Consider the following 21,499-nt stretch of genomic DNA (forward strand, 5'->3'; position numbering starts at 1 on the left):
AGGAGCCAGCCGTGTGCAGCTCCAGCCAAAAAAGCCAATGCGATCCTAAGTTGCGTTAAGAAAGGGATACAATCAAGATCAAGTGAAGTACTAAAAAGCCAATGCGATCCTAAGTTGCATTAAGAAAGGGATACAATCAAGATCAAGTGAAGTACTAAAAAGTCAATGCAATCCTAAATTACATTAAGAGAGGGATACAATCAAGATCAAGTGAAGTACTAAAAAGCCAATACGATCCTAAGTTGCATTAAGAGAGGGATACAATCAAGCTCAAGTGAATACTAATACCACTCCATAAAGCCCTAGTTAGACCACATCTAGAATATTCCATACAGTTTTGGTCACCACACTATAAAAAAGATGTTGAGACTCTAGAAAAAGTGCAGAGGAGAGCAACCAGGGTGATTAGGGGACTGGAGAGTAAAACATACGAAGAACGGTTGAAGGAATATAGGCCTGGCTATTCTAGTGAAGAGAAGGACCAGGGGAGACAGGATAGCATCTTCCAATATTTGAGGAGCTGCCCCAGAGAGGAGGAAGGGGGTCAAGCTATTTTCCAAAGTACTCAAAGACCAGACAAAGCATAATGGATGGAAACTGGTCAAGAAGAGATTCAACCTAGAAATAAGGAGATTTTTTTTTTCCTGACAGAGAGAGCAATCAACTCATGCAACAGAAGTTGCCTTCAATAGTTGTGGAAACTTCATCACTGGAAGCTTTCAAGAAGAGAGTAGACTGCCATTTGTCAGAAATGGTGTAGGGTCTTCTGCTTGGGTGGGGGGTTAGACTAGATGACCTACAAGGTCCCTTCCAACTCTGTAAATCTGTTAAGAAATTCTGGTCCCAAATTGTGATTGTTAGTTGAGATCTTCCTGTATAAAAAACTATTAAAAGGATTTATTTAAACTATGGCCAGCATTGATCCTGGAAGGAAAATTGGATCTTGATACCGAGACAGCTTTGTCTGTTAATATTCATCTGGATCATGGCTAGGGATATAAATAACTTTAAACAGGCCTCTACCTGAATTTCTGGGATGTCATGGATATACTTACTAAAATACCTGCTAAGAACATTTATTTGTTTAGCTTTTTTATATGGCTATGACCAAAGAGACAAGGTGGTTTACCATAAATATTTATACTATATAGGTAGTCCTTGAGTTACGACTGTAATTGAGCCCAAAATTATGGTCGCAAGTTGTTCTGGTTAAACAGGTCATCATATGACCGTGCCCAACTTTATAATATTTTTGCAGCGGTTCTTAAGTGAATAGTGCGGTCATTATGCAACCCATTGCCGACAGTGGTTGAAACTGGTAATAAAAGCTATTTTTCTGCAGAAAACACTATATACTGTGATCATGTGACTGTGGGGTGCTGCAGATGACTGTAAATGCAGGTTGGGTTGCTAAGGTCCCAAAATGCGATCACATGATCAGGAAGGGGGATGGTATCAGAACTGAGTCATAAGTATCTTTTTGGAGGCTGATATAATTTTGGACAGTTGCTGACAGTCGTAAATGGAGGATTACCTATACGTTCTAGATTCTCTCCCCCCCCCAGAAGGTCGCGAAAGGTGATTCTGCAACCGTCATAAATAGGAACCAGTTGCCAAGTATCTGAATTACATGGTTGTATGATGCTGTTTGGAAGCTCTGAGGTTGGCAATTTGATTGCAAACGTTTCATCACCATTCGAGGAGACGTCAGTGCAATTTGAATTGTGCTCGTCTGTCAGAACACAGGTCTTCAAACACCTTTTTATGAGATGAAAATTAGTCTGAATGTTGTTTGTTCAGATATTAATATTCAAACACGTTTCAAACAATTGTATGAAAAATGTCCTTTTTTTCCAATGCCGTTATAACTTTGAACAGTCACTAAATGAACTATTATAACTCAAAAACTACCTGTACTTTTCATATATTGTGGTACCTTGGTACTCCGCTGTTTTGAATTTGGTATTCAAATTTTTGATTTGAAAATTTGGTCCCAGTACTCATCATTTGTTTGGTACTCAACACCCGTTAGAACTTGTCGCTGTTGGCTTCCTTGTGACTCAATACATTATTCCTTATGGGAAAAATTTGTTTTGCACCTCCTGGAACCAACAAATGATTAGGTACCACTGCACCTAAACATCAGGCGTTTCCCTACAAATGAAACAAACAAAATGTTAAAAAGTTATGATATTTAATAGTGAAACGTTTGCAAGAAAACAAGCAAGCTCAGATAGCAAGGACCCCTCAGTTCCTTAATCTGTTCTGCTTTGTAGGACTCACAACCATCTCGCAATTCTGAATGAGAACATTCCCTTAGACTTGTGAATTATTTGATCACAACAACATGTCTTTCGTCTAACACAGGGATGTCAGACTCAAGACCTTGGGGGCTGGATCCGGCCCGCGGGGTGCTTAGATCTCCGGGGCTGCCATGGAAACAGCAAAGGACTGGCCTGCAGTGCCTCTGCCAGCGAAAATGGCGGCCCTCCCAAGCTCCATTTTCACTGACAGAGGGCTGCAGGAGACTGTCGCAGCTGAAAACGGAGCTATTTCTGCTGGCAGAGCGCTTGGGCTACCACAGGCGCCCCCAAGTGATGAGCTCATCCTGGACATGCCCACCCCATCCTCCTGAGGTCAGATACAATCCTGATGTGGCCCTCAATGAAATCGAGTTTGACACTCCTGCTCTAACACAATTTGCTAGATCCACTGCATTCCTAGTCTTATCAACATATCCCCAACAGTCTTGTTTGGAAATAATGAACAGGAACTTCTGATAAGGATCTTTATTCTAGAGAGAAAAAGAAGAAGAGGAAACTATACAGGTAGTCCTCAATTTACAACCACAACTGAGCCCAGATTTTCCATACCCACGCAAGACGTATTCACCCAACAGTTTGAGTACCACTTTGTTGTTGTTGTTAGTCGCAAAATCATGTCCAACCCATCGTGACACCATAGACAAAGTTCCTCCAGGCATTCCTGTCTTCTGTCACCCCCGGGAGTCCATTTAGGCTCACACCTACTGCTTCGGTGACTCCATCCAGCCACCTCATTCTCTGTCGTCCCCTTCTTCTTTTGCACTCCATCTTTCCCAGCATTAGGCTTTTATCCAGTGAGTCCTTCCTTCTCATCATGTTGCCAAAGTATTTGAGTTTCATCTTCAGGATCTGGCCTTCTAAAGAGCAATCAGGGTTGATCTCCTCTAAGGACCGACCAGTTGGATCACTGTGTAGTCCAAAGCAATGGTGAAATTCAATTTTTTAAACTAACGATTCTGTGGCCGTGGCTTGCTGTGTATGGCAGGGGAAGGATACTGCAAAATCTCCATTCTCTCCCCACTCTAGGGCCAGCCAGAGGTGGTATTTGGCGGGTCTCTGAACTATTCTAAATTTCCACTACCAGTTCTCCAGAACTTGTCAGAACCTGCTGAATTTCACTCCTGGTCCAAGGGACTCTCAGAAGTCGTCTCCAGCACCATCCATTGCAATTGGGAAAACCATACCCTTGACTAGACACCTCTTTGTTGGCAGGGTGATGTCTCTGCTTTTTAGTATGCTGTCTAGATTTGCCATAGCTTTCTTCCCCAGGAGCAAGCGTCTTTTAATTTCTTGGCTGTAGTCCCCATCTGCATACCACTACACACAGTACCACTTTGAGTGCCACAACACACAGGCAACTCTTGATTGTGAGATTGCAGCAGGCAGCTTCCAGAATGCTTGCTGGCTGTATTCCTTTCCCTCCGATCTCTTTGGTGCTGTTTTCCTAGCACCTGCGAGGTAGATCTTTCCAGTTTGCAACTCATCCACATGTGCCCATCGCCAGCTGATCTTGCACAGAAGGTTGTGTCTGAGCGAAAGAGGTTTAAATCTTTGTCTTGTTACGAGTGGAGTGGGAATTAGTGTCCAGCTCCTATTGATCTTAGTCAACGCAGGTCCCAACAAGAGACGCAACATCTGGACATCAAATGGATGAGGAAACTTCTCCCATCACAGATATAAAGCTGTGGAGAGTTTTACCAGCTAACCAGAAGGAGGATTCTGCCTTTTGTGACTGGGATTCTTGCTGAAGTCCCGCATTTATTACAATGACGATGATGTAAGTTTGGAAGAGCTGGCCCCAAGCAGCTGATCCTTCTTCCCATCAGCTGGCAATGAATAGGGTGTTTAAAAAGGCCATCGGATGGTAATTAACTTTTGCTCATTATCCATCTAGGTTGGAATGGCCAGCTGAGCCCATGAAGTTTTCTGCATTTTGTTCCAGGAAATCTGTTGAAGTTCTCACTCTCTGTGGTCTTTCCCCTCCCCTCCCCCATCCCTCGCCCCATTAAGAGGAGAGAAAGGAAGATTTGGAAGTATTTCTTTTAGAAAAGGAAGATTAATCCAGAGCAGTGGGCATGACTGAAATAACTCGGGAGATCTTATAACACTAAGTATGTGCTAACAGACAATAAGAAGCCATTATGGTCACATTAAAATGCTGGAGTAGTTTAGCAATCTATTAAAGCTGGAGATGTTTGGCTTGTTGGTTAATTAAGCCAAAAGGTGCACATACATACACATGCACACAAGTCACAGGCCCTACAAAATGGCTTAACAACTTTAACAAGCACAATAATTTTCTGGTTGTTCAGATGTGAATGCCAACTTGGTTAATGCAAAATGTGAGTAGGGCTAAAGCTTTTAATTCCCTCCCTCCCTCCCTCCCTCCCTCCCTCCCTCCCTCCCTCCCTCCCTCCCTTCCTTCCTTCCTTCCTTCCTTCCTTCCTTCCTTCTCAATTCATTTTATATAGGCTTCCTGTTCTTTCCCATCTCTGAGCAATCAAAGGACTCAGCAAGTGATACCGATAGCCTTCGATTTACAACTATTTGTTTAGGGACTGAGGTTACACTGGCACTGAAAAAAAGGGTGACTTACTAGTTTTCACAGTAATGGCTATTGCAGCATTCCCCTGGTCATGGGGTCACCATTTCCCAACCGGCCTTTAACAAGCGAAATCAATGTGGGAAGCCAGATTCGCTTAATGACTGTATGGTTCACTTAACAACTGCAGTGATTTACTTAACAACTGACAAAAAGGATAATAAAAGGAGGCATAATTTACTTAAGAACTGCCTTGCTTAGCAGTGGACATTTTTGGCTCAATTATAAGTCGAGGATGGGTAGGATATAAACCCTACCCAAATAATAAGCCCTAGTAAAGGGATTGGGTGTGGCTAGCATAGGAGGTGGTAAGTGCGCATGAGCCAATGGTGTTCGGTAGCAGTCGCAGCCCATCCAGTGCAGGTGAATTGATTACCTGTCCAAGCAGCAGGATGGGAGGGGACACGCAATCTGAATGGGCCACAGGAAAGCCGAGAGTTGGTGGGCCAGAGTGGATGGACGGCTGGCCACATGAGGTTAATCTTTATGCAATGGCACCAGCAGTAGACAGATGCTGAGGCACCGGGGGACGTGGGAGGCAGGCAAACCAGATGCGTTGCGTGCGCCGCAGGAAAGCCGAGAGTTGGTGGGTCGGAGTGGGTGGGTGGCCACGGGAGGCTCATCTTTGCGTCTCTTGGCTTGCCTGTGGCCTTCACGGCACATCAGGATTAACTACCTTCTGTCCCATGCCTGTGCCTCTGCCTGTTGCCCGTGTCACAATACGAAGACGAGCCTCCTGTGGCTAGCCGTCACTCCGGCCACCGACTCTCGGCTTTCCCATGGCCCATCCAGATCACATGCCTCCTCCCTGCCTGCTGCTTGGACAGGTAATCAATTCACCTGCACTGCATGGGCTGCGACTGCTACCGAACACCGTTGGCTCATGCTTGCTCACCGCCTCCTATAGGGGCTACACCCAACCCCTTTACTAGGGCTTATTTTTGGGGTATGGTTTATATTAGGCACACACTTAAAATCAGGGAAGGTCTTATTTTCAGGGGAAAATGTGGTAGTGCCATATTTTCCCCAAAATAAGACCTAACCAGAATATAAGCTGAGCAAAAATTAATATAAGACCTGGTCTTATTTTCAGGGAAAACCAGTTCATCCTTTATTTACAATTGGCCGGAATAACTGGTCGTGGGAGGCTCATCTTCAAGTAGCAGCATCAGCAGTAGACAGAGGCAGATGCATGGGGAAGGGGGGGGGAAGGCAGGTAATTGGGACGCACAGCCTGGGCCGCAGGAAAGCTGAGAATTGGTGGGTCGGAGCAGGTGTTCGGCCACGGGAGGCTCGTCTTTGTGTCTCTCGGCTTGCCTGCAGCCTGCACGGTACGTTAGGATCGCCTGCCTTCCATCCCATGCCTATGCCTCTGTCTGCTGCTGGTGCCATCACTTGAAGATAAAACTCTCGTAGTCGCCTGCGCACCCTGGGCCACCAACTCTCAGCTTTCCCACGACCATTGTGGTGCCTCCAGATTGCCTGCCTCCCCACTCACGCCTCTGCGTCTGTCTGCTGCATGGACAGAGAATCAACTCACTTGCGCTGCCTGGGATGCAGATCCCCAGAATGCGCCAAACAAGGGGCTGGTGGGCTGCAGCTACTGTTGGATGCTGTAAGTGTCCTTGCACGCACTTCCTCTTGTGCGCACTTTGTGGGCAGGGCACCCCGTATTTCAAGGAAAAAAAACCCGAAATCGTATTTCCCTAAAAATAAGCCCTAGCGATTATTGTGGAACCCACCCACCCCCAAAATATAAGACTGGGTTTTATTTTCAGTGAAACACAGTAAATGTGTTTGTCTGACTGGTGATCTCAGCTGGGGCTTATTTTGGGGGTAGGGCTTATATTACGAGCAGCCCGAAAAATCACGCTAGGGTTTATTTTCCAGTTGGGTCTCATTTTCGGGAAAACCTAGTAGGTGCATTCCTCACATATGAAACAAATTCTGAATATTTTCAGAGAATCAAAAAAGTGGAACCTTGGAGGCCTTCTAATCCACTTCCCACCAAGGTCCTCACATCTCTCCATACTTTGGATTGAAAACCTTCAGTGACGGTCACTGATAGCTGCAAGTGACAATTTTTTTCCACTGATTACCATATTTTTCGGAGTATAAGACGGACGTTTTTCTCTCAAAAAAGAGGTTGAAAATCTGGGTGTGTCTTATACATTGAATACAGCATTTTTCGCCTCCTGAAACCCCGTCCCCTTCACCAAAATGGCCGTGCATAGCTTTTATGAGGCTTTCAGAGAGCTCCTTGGGGGCTGAGAAAATGAGAAAAAATGGACTGTTTTTTTGCTCGTTTTTGGCTCCACCTTGCTGGAGCACTTTATAAACCTCCTAAAAGCTATTTTATGCCCTTTAAAAAAAAAAAACCAGGGCCGTTTTCGCGAAACGCGAGCCGGTTTTGGGAGGTTTGCCAAGTGCAAAAACTTTTTTTTTTTTAAATTTGCCTCTTCAAAATCTTGGTGCGTCTTATACTCCAGTGCGTCTTATACTTCGAAAAATACGGTAATATTTCTCATAGTTGGGACATCCCAAGTCTCCCCATGTAAAGGTTTCACTCGCTAGTTCTAGTTCTTTCATCAGACAGCCTGGATAATCAATCAACCACCCTCTTCCTGGGACAACCTTTCAAGGATTCGAATATTGAACTTTAAGCTACATAATGGAACCGATGGCATTAGGCCATAATGCAGTGGTTTGGCTGGGGAGGTCAAAAACCATCAAAATGGCAGTGGCAGCTATGTGATCGGAGCAGGGGTGAAATCTACATACCTTCACTCACGGTTCGTAAATGTGAGCATGCGTGTGCACAACCTTCCGTGCCTACGCAGAGCGTCAAAAACAGACATTATGACATCCAGGCGGGTGGGCGGAGCCTGCTACCAAGCGTGGCTGCAAAGGTATGTCGAACAGCGAGGAGGAGGGGAATCTGCTGTGCACGCCATTTAGATTAGCTACAAAGCAGGAAATCCTGCTTTCTAGCTAATATAAGTTGCGCGTCACAGCTGATCGTTGGAAATAACAGTTCGCCCGAACCGGTAGTATTTTTTTACTATCGGTTTGGGAGAACCGGTCCAAACCGGTAGCATTTCGCCCCTGGATCAGAGGCTTTTTAGCCTGCTTCGATACATGTTAAAAAGGGGGGCTGGCTTTGATCATTTGCAGGTGCCAGGCAGGGTTGTTTTAAGCCTTGCCTCCAGGGCATACCTCCCAGTGTTGAGTTGCTCCCGGTTCAGCCCGGTTCGGCTAAATCAGTAGTAGCGGTGGCGGATGGCTCCACCCACCCGCCGAGACGCTTCTGCACATGCGACGAAACTTTGCGCAGGAGTGCACCCAAGCCGGTAGTGAAAAAATTGTCAACCCAGCACTGACCCTGCCACATTAGAAGAGATGAATGTTTAGGGAAGATTTAACACCAATAACAAACAACAACAAAAGCTTTATTTTCTTTTCACGTTTGCATGGATTTGAAACCAAAGCCAAGCATCAGTTATTCATGCTAATGGCTAGGGGTATCCGTTGCATATGAGTCTTGAATTTTGCAAATTAGCAAGTTAAGCAGTCAAGTCCAATAAAAGTCAAAAGCACTGTAGCCTTAAATGTGGCTGTTCGTTTCATTTGACACTTTTAATTTAAAGCCCAGTGGATCACCCCGGCCTCTCTGTGTATGCCCATATATAAAGGTGTCATAATAAGGCTCCTTCTCTCTTTCTTTCTTTCCTCTTCAGTTGTAAAAACAATAATGCTACTAATAAGATTTGCAGCCAAGAAGGAGCACAGAGCTTGCGATTTTGGCAGCAAATTTGCTTTCAGCTATAGGGGAGGCCATTCTATTAAATCTCAGTTGGAACAGAGCAAGCTGACTTTATCAAGGCTGCAGATAATCAAAGTGAGAATTAGTGAGGCTTGACTGTAGATATTTCAGTAAATAAAAGAGCTATTTTTGCCTGACATATTGATGCTCTTAATGTAGCCATAAGTGCTTGTTTGGTAGTTTGCTGGTTGCAACATATATATGTATATATCTCCAAGGAAAATAAGATGTTCTATTCAGCTGGGAATGGGATGGGAAAGTTTGTTATGATAGACAGGGGTTTGGAGCCCCATTTCCATCTTCTGGGTCTCAGTTTTATAGGAGTCAGCTTCCTCCTCTTCTGCTTTCCTTTGTTTTGGGGGTGGAGGGCGGGTGGACAATTTTGGCGATTGAGGGACAAAGCCCCATTGAGAAGCTGTGCAAGGACCATGGTGACTGATGGTGCAAAGTGGATTCAGTCATGTCTTGTGTGCAAATGAGGCCCAGGATTTCATGGAGTCTCTCTCTTTTTTTAATTTCTGAGGAGATTTGTTTCTTCCCTTCTCTTTCTTTTTCTTCTCCTTTTTTCCTATTTTTTTCCCTTTTCCTTCTCCTGCTCTGCCTCCTTTTTTTCTCCTCTTCCTTCTCTTCCTTTTTCGGTGCCTTCTCCTCCTCCTCCTCCTCTTTTTCTCCTTCTTTCTTCTATTTCTCCTTTTTCCTTCTCCTTTGCCTCCCTCCCTCGCTTCTTTCCTTTTCTTCCTCTTCCTTCTCTTCTTTCTCCTCCTCCTCCTCTTGCTTTCTTCTCCTTCTCCTTCTTCTCTTTTTCCTTCTCCTCCTCTTTTTCTTCCTCCTTTTCTTTTTTCTTATCTGCTTTCTCCTGTTTCTCTTTTTTCTCCTCTTCTTTTCTCTCCTTTTTCCTTCTATTTCTATTTTTCCCCTTTTCCTTCTTCTCTTCCCCCTCTCCTCCCCCACCCCACTCTTCTTTTCCTAGCCATGTCCCTTTCTGTTTTCTTGTTCCGTCTCTACCCCGGAGTACTTTACAGCAATCTCTGAGCAGTGTACACAGTCAGCCTCTTGCCCCCAACAATCTGGGGGTCCTCATTTTACCCACCTCGGAAGGGTGGAAGGCTGAGTCAACCTACAGCTCAATCAGGACCGAACTGCTGACCGTGAGCAGAGTTTGCCTGCAATTCCACATTCTAACCACTGCGCCAATCCGAACTCTGCACTCTACCCCGATTCCCACCCCTGACCCTTTTCCTATGGGAAGGAGGAGAGGCCTTCATTGACACTCTCAGGCAGGGGCTAAATAAGAGGGGCTGGAGATGGGACTAAGGAAGCACCTTAAAAAAAAAAAAAATCTCCGACAGACCTCTCCATCATTCACACAAGATAAGGAGAGGAACAGAGAAAAATACATTCAGATTTGCAAGATTCTGTTAAGGTACAGCTATTAAGAGTGAAAACAGTGCTACATGTGACATTACTTTATTTATTTTTCAAATTTATATAACTGCCCATCTCGTATATGCAACCATCTTATAGGATGATTCAGGTAGTTTTCACTTACTGACTGCTCAAATTTACAACAGCACTGAAAAAGTGACTTATGCCCAGTCCTCACACTTATGACCGTTGCAGCATCCCTATGATCCCATCACCTGAACAAAACTCAGGTGCTTGTCAAATGACATGTATTTACGACAGTTCCAGCATCCTGGGATCATTTGAATGCCATTTGTCACCTTTCCAGCCAATTTCTGACCAACAATGTCAATGGAGCTAGTCAAATTCACTTAACGACCATGTGTTTCACTTAACAACTGCATTGATTTGCTTAACAACCCTGAGGAACAAAAGGTAGTAAAATTGGGCACAGGTTACTTGGCAAACCTTGGTTAGTAACAAAATTTCTGATCCCAATTGTGGTCAATACTTAGAACATAGAACATGTTGGAGTTGGGAGGGACCTTGGAGGTCTTCTAGTCCAACCCCCTGCTTAGGCAGGAAACACCACTTCAGACAAATGTTTATCCAACATCTTCATAAAAACTTCCAGTGTTGGAGCATTTACAACTTCTGGAGGTAAGTTTTTTCACTGATTAATTGTTCTGTCAGGAAATGTCTCCTCAGTTCTAAGTTGCTTCTCTCCTTGATTAGTTTCCACCCATTGCTTCTTGTTCTGCCCTCAGGTGCTTTGGAGAATAGTTTGACTCCCTCTTCTTTGGGGCAGCCCCTCAAACTTCTTCTTTTCTGTTTTTTTTTCCTGCTATGCTTTACTTTTCTAGCCTTCTGCTACATTTTATTTTTCTCACCTCAACTTGGCAGAAAAACGTGTTATCTCTTCTCAGCAGTTGTGTTTGGAGGACTGTGACTCCAGGGTCTGCAGGCTAACTGATGGCTCTTAAGTGATTGACCAGCTGTGTCATTGTCTGCAGAAATATAAACACAGCACCCCCTCCCCTCCCCCCCCCCCCGCTCCCCCTCCCAATGGACATCAGAGGATAGAAATTCAGAAGCAGTGAAATTGACCATGGTTTCTGATTGTGGACCATCTTGGTCAAAAGTCAGACAAGGAAGTCAGCAACTGTTTTTGTCTGAATAGATCAAGGGACTCAGGCCCCACAAGCCAAAAAGCTTGGGCAGAATGAATCCAGTGCATTGAAGTTGGCAAGGGAAGGTTGGGAGTTGCAGGATTGCAATTTGTGTCTTTTCAGTGATGCTTTTGTTTAGGTCTCTATGGTTTCCTTCCCTCCCTCCCTCCTTCCCTCCCTTTCTTTTCCTTTCTGCCTTCCTTCTTTCCTTCCTTCCCTCCCTCCCATTCTTTCTTTATCCCTCTCTCCTTTTTTATCCTTTCTTTTCTCCCTCCCTTTCTTTATCCTTCCTTCCTTCTTTCCTTCCCTCCCTCCCTCCCTCCTTCCCTTTCTTTATCCTTACTTTCTTCCCTCCATACTTCCCTCCCTTTCTTTTCCTTTCTGCCTTCCTTCTTTCCTTCCTCCCCTCCATCCCTTCCTCCTTTCCTTTCTTTATCCCTCCTTCCTTCCTTTTTATCCTTCCTTTTCTCCCTTTCTTTATCCTGCCTTTCTTCCTTCCTTCCCTCCCTTTCTTTATCCTTCCTTCCTTCCCTCCCTCCTTTTCTTTATCTTTCCCTCCCTCCTTTTTTGTCCCTCCCTCCCTCCATTTCTTTATCCTTCCCTCCCTCCCTTCTTTTTTATTTTTTCTGTCTTCCTCCCTCCCTCCCTCTCTCCTTTTCTTTATCTTTCCCTCCTTCCTTCCCTTTCTTTATTCTCCCTCCCTCCCCATCTCTGTCTTCCTTTCTTCCTTCTCTCTCCTTCCCTTTTCTCTCTAAAATACTGCTGGAGTTTGATATTTTCCAGAAATGCTTGGACCCAATCGATTTGGGAAAAAGGAAAAACTGGTGCTATTGGGATGAGGAATCTCCTCTTTGCCTCCTATAGATTATCGTCTACATTTGTCAAATAGTTGGTGGCAACTTAATTACCTGCCTAAAATAAAAATATAAAATATTCCATTTGGGGCGGGGGGTGGTGAGAAATGACATTTAGATACATTGGATGATGTAAATCTTAGGAAGGGACCTGGCAAGCTTACGCAGGATGTTTGGGACAGACTCTCCTTACAGGAGTTCACAGAAATCAAGATAGCACCTATAACTTGATTACTCAGTTGTGGCTGCCATGTTAATTTTTTGGACTATCCCTATGGATCCTCCCCAGCATCTCAATGCAAATGGCCCCCCCAAACACCCCTAAAACAGTTTGGGAGTCTCCCCATGTGAAGGAAACCTAAGAGTTACCAGCTTTGGCTTACACCAGGCCTGTCCAAACTTGGGAACTTTAAGACTTGTGGACTTCAACTCCCAGAATTCCCCAGCCAGCTGGCTGGGGGATTCTGGGAGTTGAAGTCCACAAGTCTTAAAGTTCCCAAGTTTGGACACCCTGACTTACACCAAGATAGTAATAGCACTTAGGCTTATATACCGTTTCACAGTACTTTACAGCAATCTCTGAGCAGTGTACACAGTCAGCCTCTTGCCCCCAACAATCTGGGGGTCCTCATTTTACCCACCTCGGAAGGGTGGAAGGCTGAGTCAACCTAGAGCTCAATCAGGACCGAACTGCTGACCGTGAGCAGAGTTTGCCTGCAATTCCACATTCTAACCACTGTGCCAATCCGAACTCTGCACTGTGACCATCTGCTCTGCTGTCTTCCTACTCAGTGCTTGCCTTGTGCTACAGGTAGTTCTCAACTTACTGTGGGACCACAGTTGGGACTTGCATTACTAAGCCAGGTAGTGATTAAGTGATTCACACCCAATTTAATCAACTTTTTTCGCCAGGGTTGTCAAGTTAGTCACTGAAGTTATTTAGCGAATTTATTACGCAAACCCGGCTTCCCCAATTGAATTTACTTGTTGGGAATTCTCGCGAATGGAAATCACGTGATCTTGGGATGCTGCCAACCATCATAAATACCTGGGGGTTGCCAAGTTCCCAAATTCTGATCATGTGACCGTGGGGATCTTTTCAGCGCCATGATTACTTCAAGGACTCTAGCATTAGCAATAGACTTACATACCGCTTCACAGTGCTTGACAACCCTCTCTAAGCGGTTTACAGAGTCAGCCTATTGGCCCCAATAATCTGGGTCCTCATTTTACCCAGCCCGGAAGGGTGGAAGGCTGAGTCAACCTGGAGCCTTTCAGAATTGAACTCCAGGCAGTGGGTAGAGTTTGCTTGCAATATTAGCAATAGCATTAGCAATAGCACTTAGACTTATATACCGCTTCCCAGGGCTTTTACAGCCCTCTCTGAGTGGTATACAGAGTCAGCCTCTTTCCTCCAACAATCTGGGTCCTCAGTTTAGCCACCTCAGAAGGATGGAAGTCTGAGTCAACCATGAGCCTGGTGAGATTTGAACTGCCAGAACTGCAGCTAGCAGTCAGCTGAAGTAGCCTGCAGTACTGCACTCTAACCACTGCGCCACCTCGGCTCGTAATCAAATGGTTGTTAAGCCGAGGATCGACTTCCGTTTATATAACAGGTAGAATTCCTCTCTGCTCACTGCAGAAGTTTTACATCTATTTCTGAGTATTGAGTTGGCCCTAATGGGGTTGTGCAAAGTGCTGGAGTGGATGTGTGTTTGTGTGTGGGGGTGAACAGATGCGGTCTGAAGAGCTTTCGAGCCACAGTGAGTGGGACGATGGTGCGTTCCACCCAAAGGTTACCCAGATGCCTGCCATCATCTCCAGACTGTGTGCTTAGTTTAAAGTCCTTAATGTGTCTCGCTGTAATAAGTGGCTGATGCACGGAGCAAGGAAACCGGAGCGAAAGTCCACCACTCTCCACTCGCATCTCCATAGAAACTGACCGAGTTAAGCATTAAAATGGAGCTGTAAAAGAATTGCTAATATAAGGCCAGTGGAAACATTTTATCTTCCCTGTTAATGTACTTCACCGCCGGCTCATTTGTCTCGACAAAAGTCAAGCTTGGTTCACTGCCTTTTCCAGCAAAAGACCACCCTACCACACGCCCCCTCTCCCCTCTTCCCCATCCCTCCACCCAGGAGAATAGCTACAGCTAAAGACATCTTTCGTTATGGAGGCCAAATTCCAGGCTTGGTCTGCCGGACATGGAGGAGATGATGAGTAGCCTGATGATAGCGACAGGTAGTCCTCGATTTATGACCACCATTGAGCCCAAGATGTATGCCGTTAAGTGAGATATATATTAATCCTGCCCCGTTTTGCGATCTTTCTTTCCGTGGTTGTTAAGTGAATCCCTGCAGTCCCTACGTTTATGACTTTTCTTGCTGTAGTAGTTAAGCCAGGGGTGTCCAAACTTGGGAACTTTAAGACTTGTGGACTTCAACTCCCAGAATTCTGGGAGTTGAAGTCCACAAGTCTTAAAGTTCCCAAGTTTGGACACCCCTGACTTAAGTGAATCGTTGCAGTTGTTGCATTAGTAACGGTTGCTAAGTGAATCTGACTTCCCCATTCACGTTGCTTGTCAGAACGCTGCAAAAAGGAGGTCACATGACCCTGGGACACTGCAGCCGTCACAAATATAAGTCAGACGCCAAGCCTCTGAATTTTGATCACGTGACCGTGGGGAGGCCACAATGGCCGTAAGCTTAAAAATGGTCCTTAGTCAAATCTTTCAATGCAATTGTAACTTTGGTCACTAAATGAACTGTTGTAAGTTGAGAACTACCTGTATTTGTATGAAACTCCCTTTCCGGTGACAAAAAGCTCCCTGAACTGCATTGTCTAGCTGAGGGTCTAATTTTCTGATTTGGGGGACCTTCCATTTATTCATTAGGTGTAGTCCTTGATTTACGACTACAGTTGGAACCAAAACTTCAAAGCCGTTGTTAAGCACCCAATTTTTACAACCCTTTTTGCCCTGATTATTAAGTGAATCACTTCAGTTGTTAAGTGAATCAAGTACTCTTGTTTTCCTGAAAATAGGACCTCTCTGGATAATAAGCCCAATCAGAATTTTGAGTGCCTGCACTACAATAAGCTCTCCCCCCCAAATAAGCCCTGTTTGAAAATATTGCAACACAGCAGCAGCCATGAGGTGACCACGCTCGCTGTCTCCTGCACCTCAAAAATAATAAGACCTCCCCGAAAATATTGCAACACAGCAGCAGCCATGAGGTGACCACGCTCGCCACCTTCTGCACCTCAAAAATAATAAGATTCCCTGAAAATAAGGCCAAGTGCTTATTTTGGAGGTCAAAAGAAAATTAGACCCTGTCTTATTTTGGGAGAAACACAGTAGTCATTAAGCAAATCTGCCTTCCCTCATTGACTTAGCTTGTTGCAACCCAGCAGCGAAGGTCATAAAATGGAGCTGCCACAACCCTGGGACCCTGCAACCATAGTCAATACATGCTGGTTGCCAAATGCCCATGTTTTGGTCACCTAATCTTTGGGGATGCGGCAATGATTACAAATAGAAAGGCTGGTTTTAAGTCACCCTTTTCAATAAAAAGTAACTTCGACCTTGTAACTTCAAATGGACGTTAAGCCAATGGTTGTAAGTCAAGGACTACCTGTATGAGATTTATGTCCCACTTTTAATTCATGAGTTTAAGGTGAATTAAAACCCGTTTTGTCTCCCACTCTTAATCCAACAACTCCAACACTGCATCGCACTGCCTCAAAACAGGGGTGAAATGCTACCGGTTTGGGCCGGTTCACCCGAATCAGTAGCTAAAAAATGCTTTAAAAAGTTTTTAAAATAGTTCCGATGATCAGCTGTGCAACAATCAGCTGTACTGCGCAATCATGGGAGCTTTTTCTTTACTTTTTAAAGCATTTTTAACTACTGTTTTTCCTGAAACTAAATCATGTGGCACAGCTGTTCCCCCCTTCCCCCCCCCCAACACACCCTAGCTGTTCTACTTTTGCAGACTCAGAAAAGGCTTCTTAACGCTTGCGGTGCACATGCGAAGCGAACCAGTAGCAGACTTCAGAGCATTTCACCCCTGCCCCAAAGGTGCTTTTCAAAAGACAACTGCATTTCCTTGAAAACCTTTTGCTTCTCATCTAAGAGAAGACCCTTAGAGAAAGAATCCAGGAAGTACAGTTGCCTTTTGGAAAATCACCTCTGGGCAGTGGTGGGTTTCAAAAATATTTAGAACCTATTCTGTAGGTGTGGCCTGTTTGGTGGGAGTGGCTTGATGGTCATGTGACTGGGTGGGAGTGGCTTGGTGGTCATGTGACCGACTGGGCGTGGCCAACTTGGAAAATGTGGTGAAATTCACTTAACAACGCTCTTGCTTAGCAACCAAAATTTGGGGCTCAATTGTGGGTCATAGGTTTCCCTCCTTCCTTCTCTTTGAGAAGAGCTCCGTTTTCAAGCTGCTTAGGAAAGAGGAGGAAGGGGGCAGAGAGAGGCTTTTTCAGGAGCCCAGAGCAGCGTTCTGGTACTGGGCCTCTGAAAGAACTAGGTACAGGGTACTAGGAGACACGCTAAATTTCACCAACCGGTATGCCCAAACCGGTGTGTACCGGCTGAAACCCACCCCTGCCTCTGGGACAACCATGATCTGAATGATTGGAAATCTCTGTAGAGACTGCAGGATGTTTGTATTTACATTATTTCTGTTTTGCCGAGTCTTCAAAGAGGCTGGCAGTTTATGGAGTTTGGTTATAAATCCTGTGCAACGGGGGGGGGGGGGGAATTAACCATAGAAACATTGAAATCAGTGGTGGGTTCCGGTACGGTGCAACGGGGCCTGGCATCCACCACATGAACGTGCGCAGCACACGCATGCGTACTTACCGCCTGCAACGCTCTGCGATGCCTCCACGATGCTCCAGCTGCTCGGCGGAGTGTCACGCAGGCGCCGTATGCTCCATGCACGTGCTCAGAAGCCCCGAAGAGTTCAAATACTGGTAAGGAGCGCTGTCGGTCGGTCATAACCCACCACTGATTCAAATCTTCACCCTCGACACAGACCTAATTCAATCGCGTCCTTCTTCTTCATTCTTTAAAGCTGCGCAAAATAATCTAGCTCTCTGCAGGGTTACTATGGTAAGCATCATTCAGATTTCTAGAGAGAAGGTATAGAAAATAAGAGTAGAAATATCATGAAAAATATCAGGTTTTAACACTCTCCCTGTGATTTACGAGGGAATTTCAGCAGCCTGAACTCTGGCCAAACCATCCGATCTGGTCCATTCTACAGGAAACAGGTGATTCCCCCAGATATGTAGATGTCAAGCTACATTGATAGGTTAAAACCAGAACTTTGAATGTGTAGTTCAGGGGTGTCCAAAGTTGGCAACTTTAAGACTTGTGGACTTCAACTCCCAGAATTCCCCAGCCAACTTTGGACATCCCTGGTGTAGTTGGAAAGTTGCTGAGGGTGGCTGCATCACTGACAAAAGTAGTTTTCATATTAAAGTGAACAGCAGCTTAGCATCACCTGCAAACATCCTGAATCACACAAATTGGGGCCTTCCACCTAGAAGCGGTTGATAGCTGTTCTTCTATCCCGAGTGGTGCAGGAACCAAAATCTAGTTTTATGCACTATTCTTCTGCTGAGAGTTCTCAATAATATCCACCAGGTCTACGCACACTTTGAAGTCGTGAACAAAAATGACAGTTCTGTACAAGCCAGCAGTTACCCTGCAGATCTGATGTTGATTAACCAAGACAAAGGCATCTACTGAGAGGTTTGTTTTTCAGCTAGCTCCTGTAACTTTGCCCATGCTACTAACTCCAGACTTTCTGATAGAAGACAAGATCAGACAGTAAAAGATTTTTCGTGGGAGATTCAAACTTGAAACAAGGGCAAACATCTTAACTGTGAGTGCTACTAAGCGTTGAATAGCCTGCTTCTTGAAGTTGTGGGTGTCTCATTATTGGAAGTTTTCAAGAACAAGTTGAAGGATCATTTGTCGAGGATGATATGATGCTCCCTCTGCAGAGACCTCGGCCAGAAGACCTCCTTCTAACATAATGATCCCATGATTTTAAATCAGAGGTTTCCAAACTTGGTGTTGTGGTCTGTCGGCAGAGCCGACAGCCGATTCGGACAATGAGGAGGTTGGGGAGGAAGATGGGCCGGTCCTGGAATCTGGGGAAGGCTCTGATGAGGGCTCTGTGTTGGAGGCAGAGAGAGGGCCAGAGCCGTCTGACAGTTATCAGCTGCCTTCAGAATCAGACATCAGTGAGGCAGAGGAATAGCTGGAGCCTGTTCCCAGTGTGCGCATGCGCAGAGTTGCCAGACGAAGGGAACAGCTAAAGAACAGGTCGACTTGGGAGTAAGGCCAAAGGTGGACGATGAATGGCCCCTCCCAGAGGAAATAAAAGAGGAGCGGAAGGGGAGTGGAGTTCGCAAGAGACAATTAATTCGCTTAATTGGTTTGGGACTCTCCGAGACTCCTTGCCAAGTTTTGCAGATATCGGCCTGTCAGCTCTCCAAGCCAGATAAGGCCTGTGACTGTAAATCCTCCCTTGAAAGACTTTGCTGGATGTGAAGGAGCAGAATTCACAGTAAATTAATAAAAAGGGTTTTTTGTCAGGACAAGGAGTTTGCTTCATGCTCTTGGGAGGCCTAGGTCTAAACACTTGGCAACTTTAAGACTGTAGACTTCAAGTCCCAGAATTCCTCAGCCAGCCATAGATCCCTCTTCTAAATTATGGCAATCTAACGTATAATGTACATTGAACTGCATGGTGACATTTTCTCCCAAATGTTAAGATTTTTACATGGAAAAGCCAGGGGAAAAATAATCTAACTTTTCCTTTATGTCAGGGGTGTCCAAACTTGGGAACTTTAAGACTTGTGGACTTCAACTCCCAGAATTCCCCAGCCAGCTGGCTGGGGAATTCTGGGAGTTGAAGTCCACAAGTCTTAAAGTTCCCAAGTTTGGACACCCCTGCTTTATGTGATATGGATGGCTGAAAACAGGAATACATCCTGGCTCTTTAATAGTTTTCTCACGCCAGAACTCATTGTATCTTCAGTTATGATGGATGGATTGTGGAGGGAACTTGTATTCCCAAGTGGCCAACTGTCTATGAACAAAAATGCTTTTTCCTCTCTTTTCCAAAACTGAATCTTTTGTTTAGTTAAATTAGAGATTAGGAGATCATTTTATATGTCAACCTCTGTATCTGTATTTTTAGAGCCTTTTTTGATACGTCAACTAGCTCTTCTGTTTGACAAATGAAATCCTTTTGTTTAAAGTAGTTCCATCTGTCCAATTTAGGATAAATACTACAGAGCAACCAATAACATTCTTAGGAAGTATATTTTCAGCCTTTGTGCCCTCTGTGATTTCTTTTTTGTATTATTACATGAAAGGATGAGTTGGTAGGACAATCCGTGTTGTATGTATACAGGACATTTCACAAGAAATATAGGTTCTTGTTGAAGGGGTCTTAATCTCAAAATTTTATAAATAGTATCGGCAATAGCAACAGCACTTACACATGTATACCACTTCATAGTTCTTTATAGCCCTCCCTAAGTGGTTTACATAGTCAGCATACTGGCCCAACAATCTGGGCCCACATTTAACTGATATCGGAAGGATGGAAGGCTGAGTCAACCTTGGGCCCCTGCCTACTAGATACTGCTCCCAGGTTCCTCGTGAGTTTGGGGAAAGCAAACATGGGCCTCTCTTTGTTTGCCTGATGGCACTCCTGAAGTTCTCCAGATGTTCCAGTTCAGTAGTCTTTCATATCCTTTTTTTGTAACTGACATTCTTCCTTTCCTTCAATAGGTCACTTTTTCAAATGAGGAATGTTTCACAGTGTTTATGAAATAATCTATAAGAGCAATATCTTACACAAATTCATTAGTGGCTGTTGTTAACCCATAGTATTTCCTTTTTCTTTTAGATCTACCAACCTTTACTTAAAAGATATATGGAACTTGAACAGAAGGTGCTGAATAAATCAAAATAGTATCTTCAAAGAGAATCTATCAGTATTGATTTAAATGAAGAGAATATTGAAGAGTGAAAGAAACTGGACTCACAGTTGTATGAAACATCCCTTCATTTTGTAAGTGAATCAGTACTGTGGAGTAAATGCTGCCCTTGTCACTGTCTACACAAGTGGTCCTTCAACTTCCATGAATGCCTCTAGTAGCACTTCCAAACATGGATTTTGCAATTTCAAATTAGCTTTGGATTTACCTGATCAGATAATATTTGCTCTTTTTGAGAGCCAATTTAGCTTCTTGTAGTGAGATAATTATGTGCACAGAGATAGAAAGATTCAACACTAGCCACTATGGTTGGTGAAGTTGACATATTTTGTCAAAATGGACAAATCAGCTTCTTAGAGAAATCTAATTATCTACATTTATTGGTGATTGGTAATGGGCTTTTTGTGTAGAAATGGGAAAAAATGGTAGGAAGCAGAATAATATGTAACTTTAGACAGAGATATTATACTTTCTGTGAAGAATATTAAAATTCATTTTTGGGCATAATCTATCCATAGAAGAAAACTCCATTTTTGACATTATGACTACTGATTTCTGGCTCTATTTTTAGAAAATCTCCTGGAATATTTCCAATATTATAACATTTTATGTCTTTTATAAATCTTCACTTTTGCACGTTTACACTTTTTAAAAATCTTTTCAAAAAAAAATTGCCTGGAGTCTTTAGTCCCCTCTGGTGCCGAATTTCTGAAATCATAAAGCCTCCGATCTCTGTTGCGACTTAAGATAATCAATCAATTTGGTTCCTGCAAAAAGCTGTGTATTTTATATAATTATTTTCAAAAACATATAGTAAAAAAATCTCAATAGTCCAAATTTGTCTGGACCCTTAATTTGTTTATAACTTTCAGGGATCAAAATCTTATTTAATTTTATTATGTTTATTTCCATTTTTTTAGATTCTTAAATTCATAGTTATTTTTTGTTGTTGTTCAAGAATGAAATTAAACTCACCACATGGCTTTTCAAACTTGTCTTTATGAAGATCTCTAATATACTTAATATGGTTAAATAGAAAATTTCAAAAAGAGATTACAAAGTGAGGCTAGCAAACCCAGTGTTCTTTAAAAGGCTGTGCTATATTTGTGAGCAAGGTGGCTGACCTCTTTGACCCCCAGCAAGGAACAACCACTGGAGTACATTTGGGGCTACTTGCAGATTTCTTGGTCTTTGCCATAATTGTCGTCTCCACTCTCATGGAGATGTTCTTAGTTCATCATGCTTCCTTTAGAAATGAAGTATGAATTATAATTTTGGGACACATGGTAAG

General features: G+C 44.0%; 1 protein-coding gene across 3 annotated transcripts in view; it reads left to right on the forward strand.

Annotated features, from left to right (window-relative positions):
* The window catches only part of XYLB (xylulokinase), a 310,463-nt gene extending 289,286 nt beyond the window's left edge, over positions 1–21,177 (forward strand). For all 3 annotated transcript variants that reach the window (XM_081970175.1, XM_081970173.1, XM_081970176.1), the window contains one exon: positions 20,118–21,177. In XM_081970175.1, the coding sequence (XP_081826301.1) occupies positions 20,118–20,183 (66 nt within the window). In that variant the 3' untranslated portion in view covers positions 20,184–21,177. The remainder of the gene's footprint in view (positions 1–20,117) is intronic.
* Positions 21,178–21,499: the final 322 nt, after the last annotated feature.

This window comes from Natrix helvetica, assembly GCF_964273705.1.
Source record: "Natrix helvetica genome assembly, chromosome: Z".
Taxonomy (NCBI): Eukaryota; Metazoa; Chordata; class Lepidosauria; order Squamata; family Natricidae; genus Natrix; species Natrix helvetica.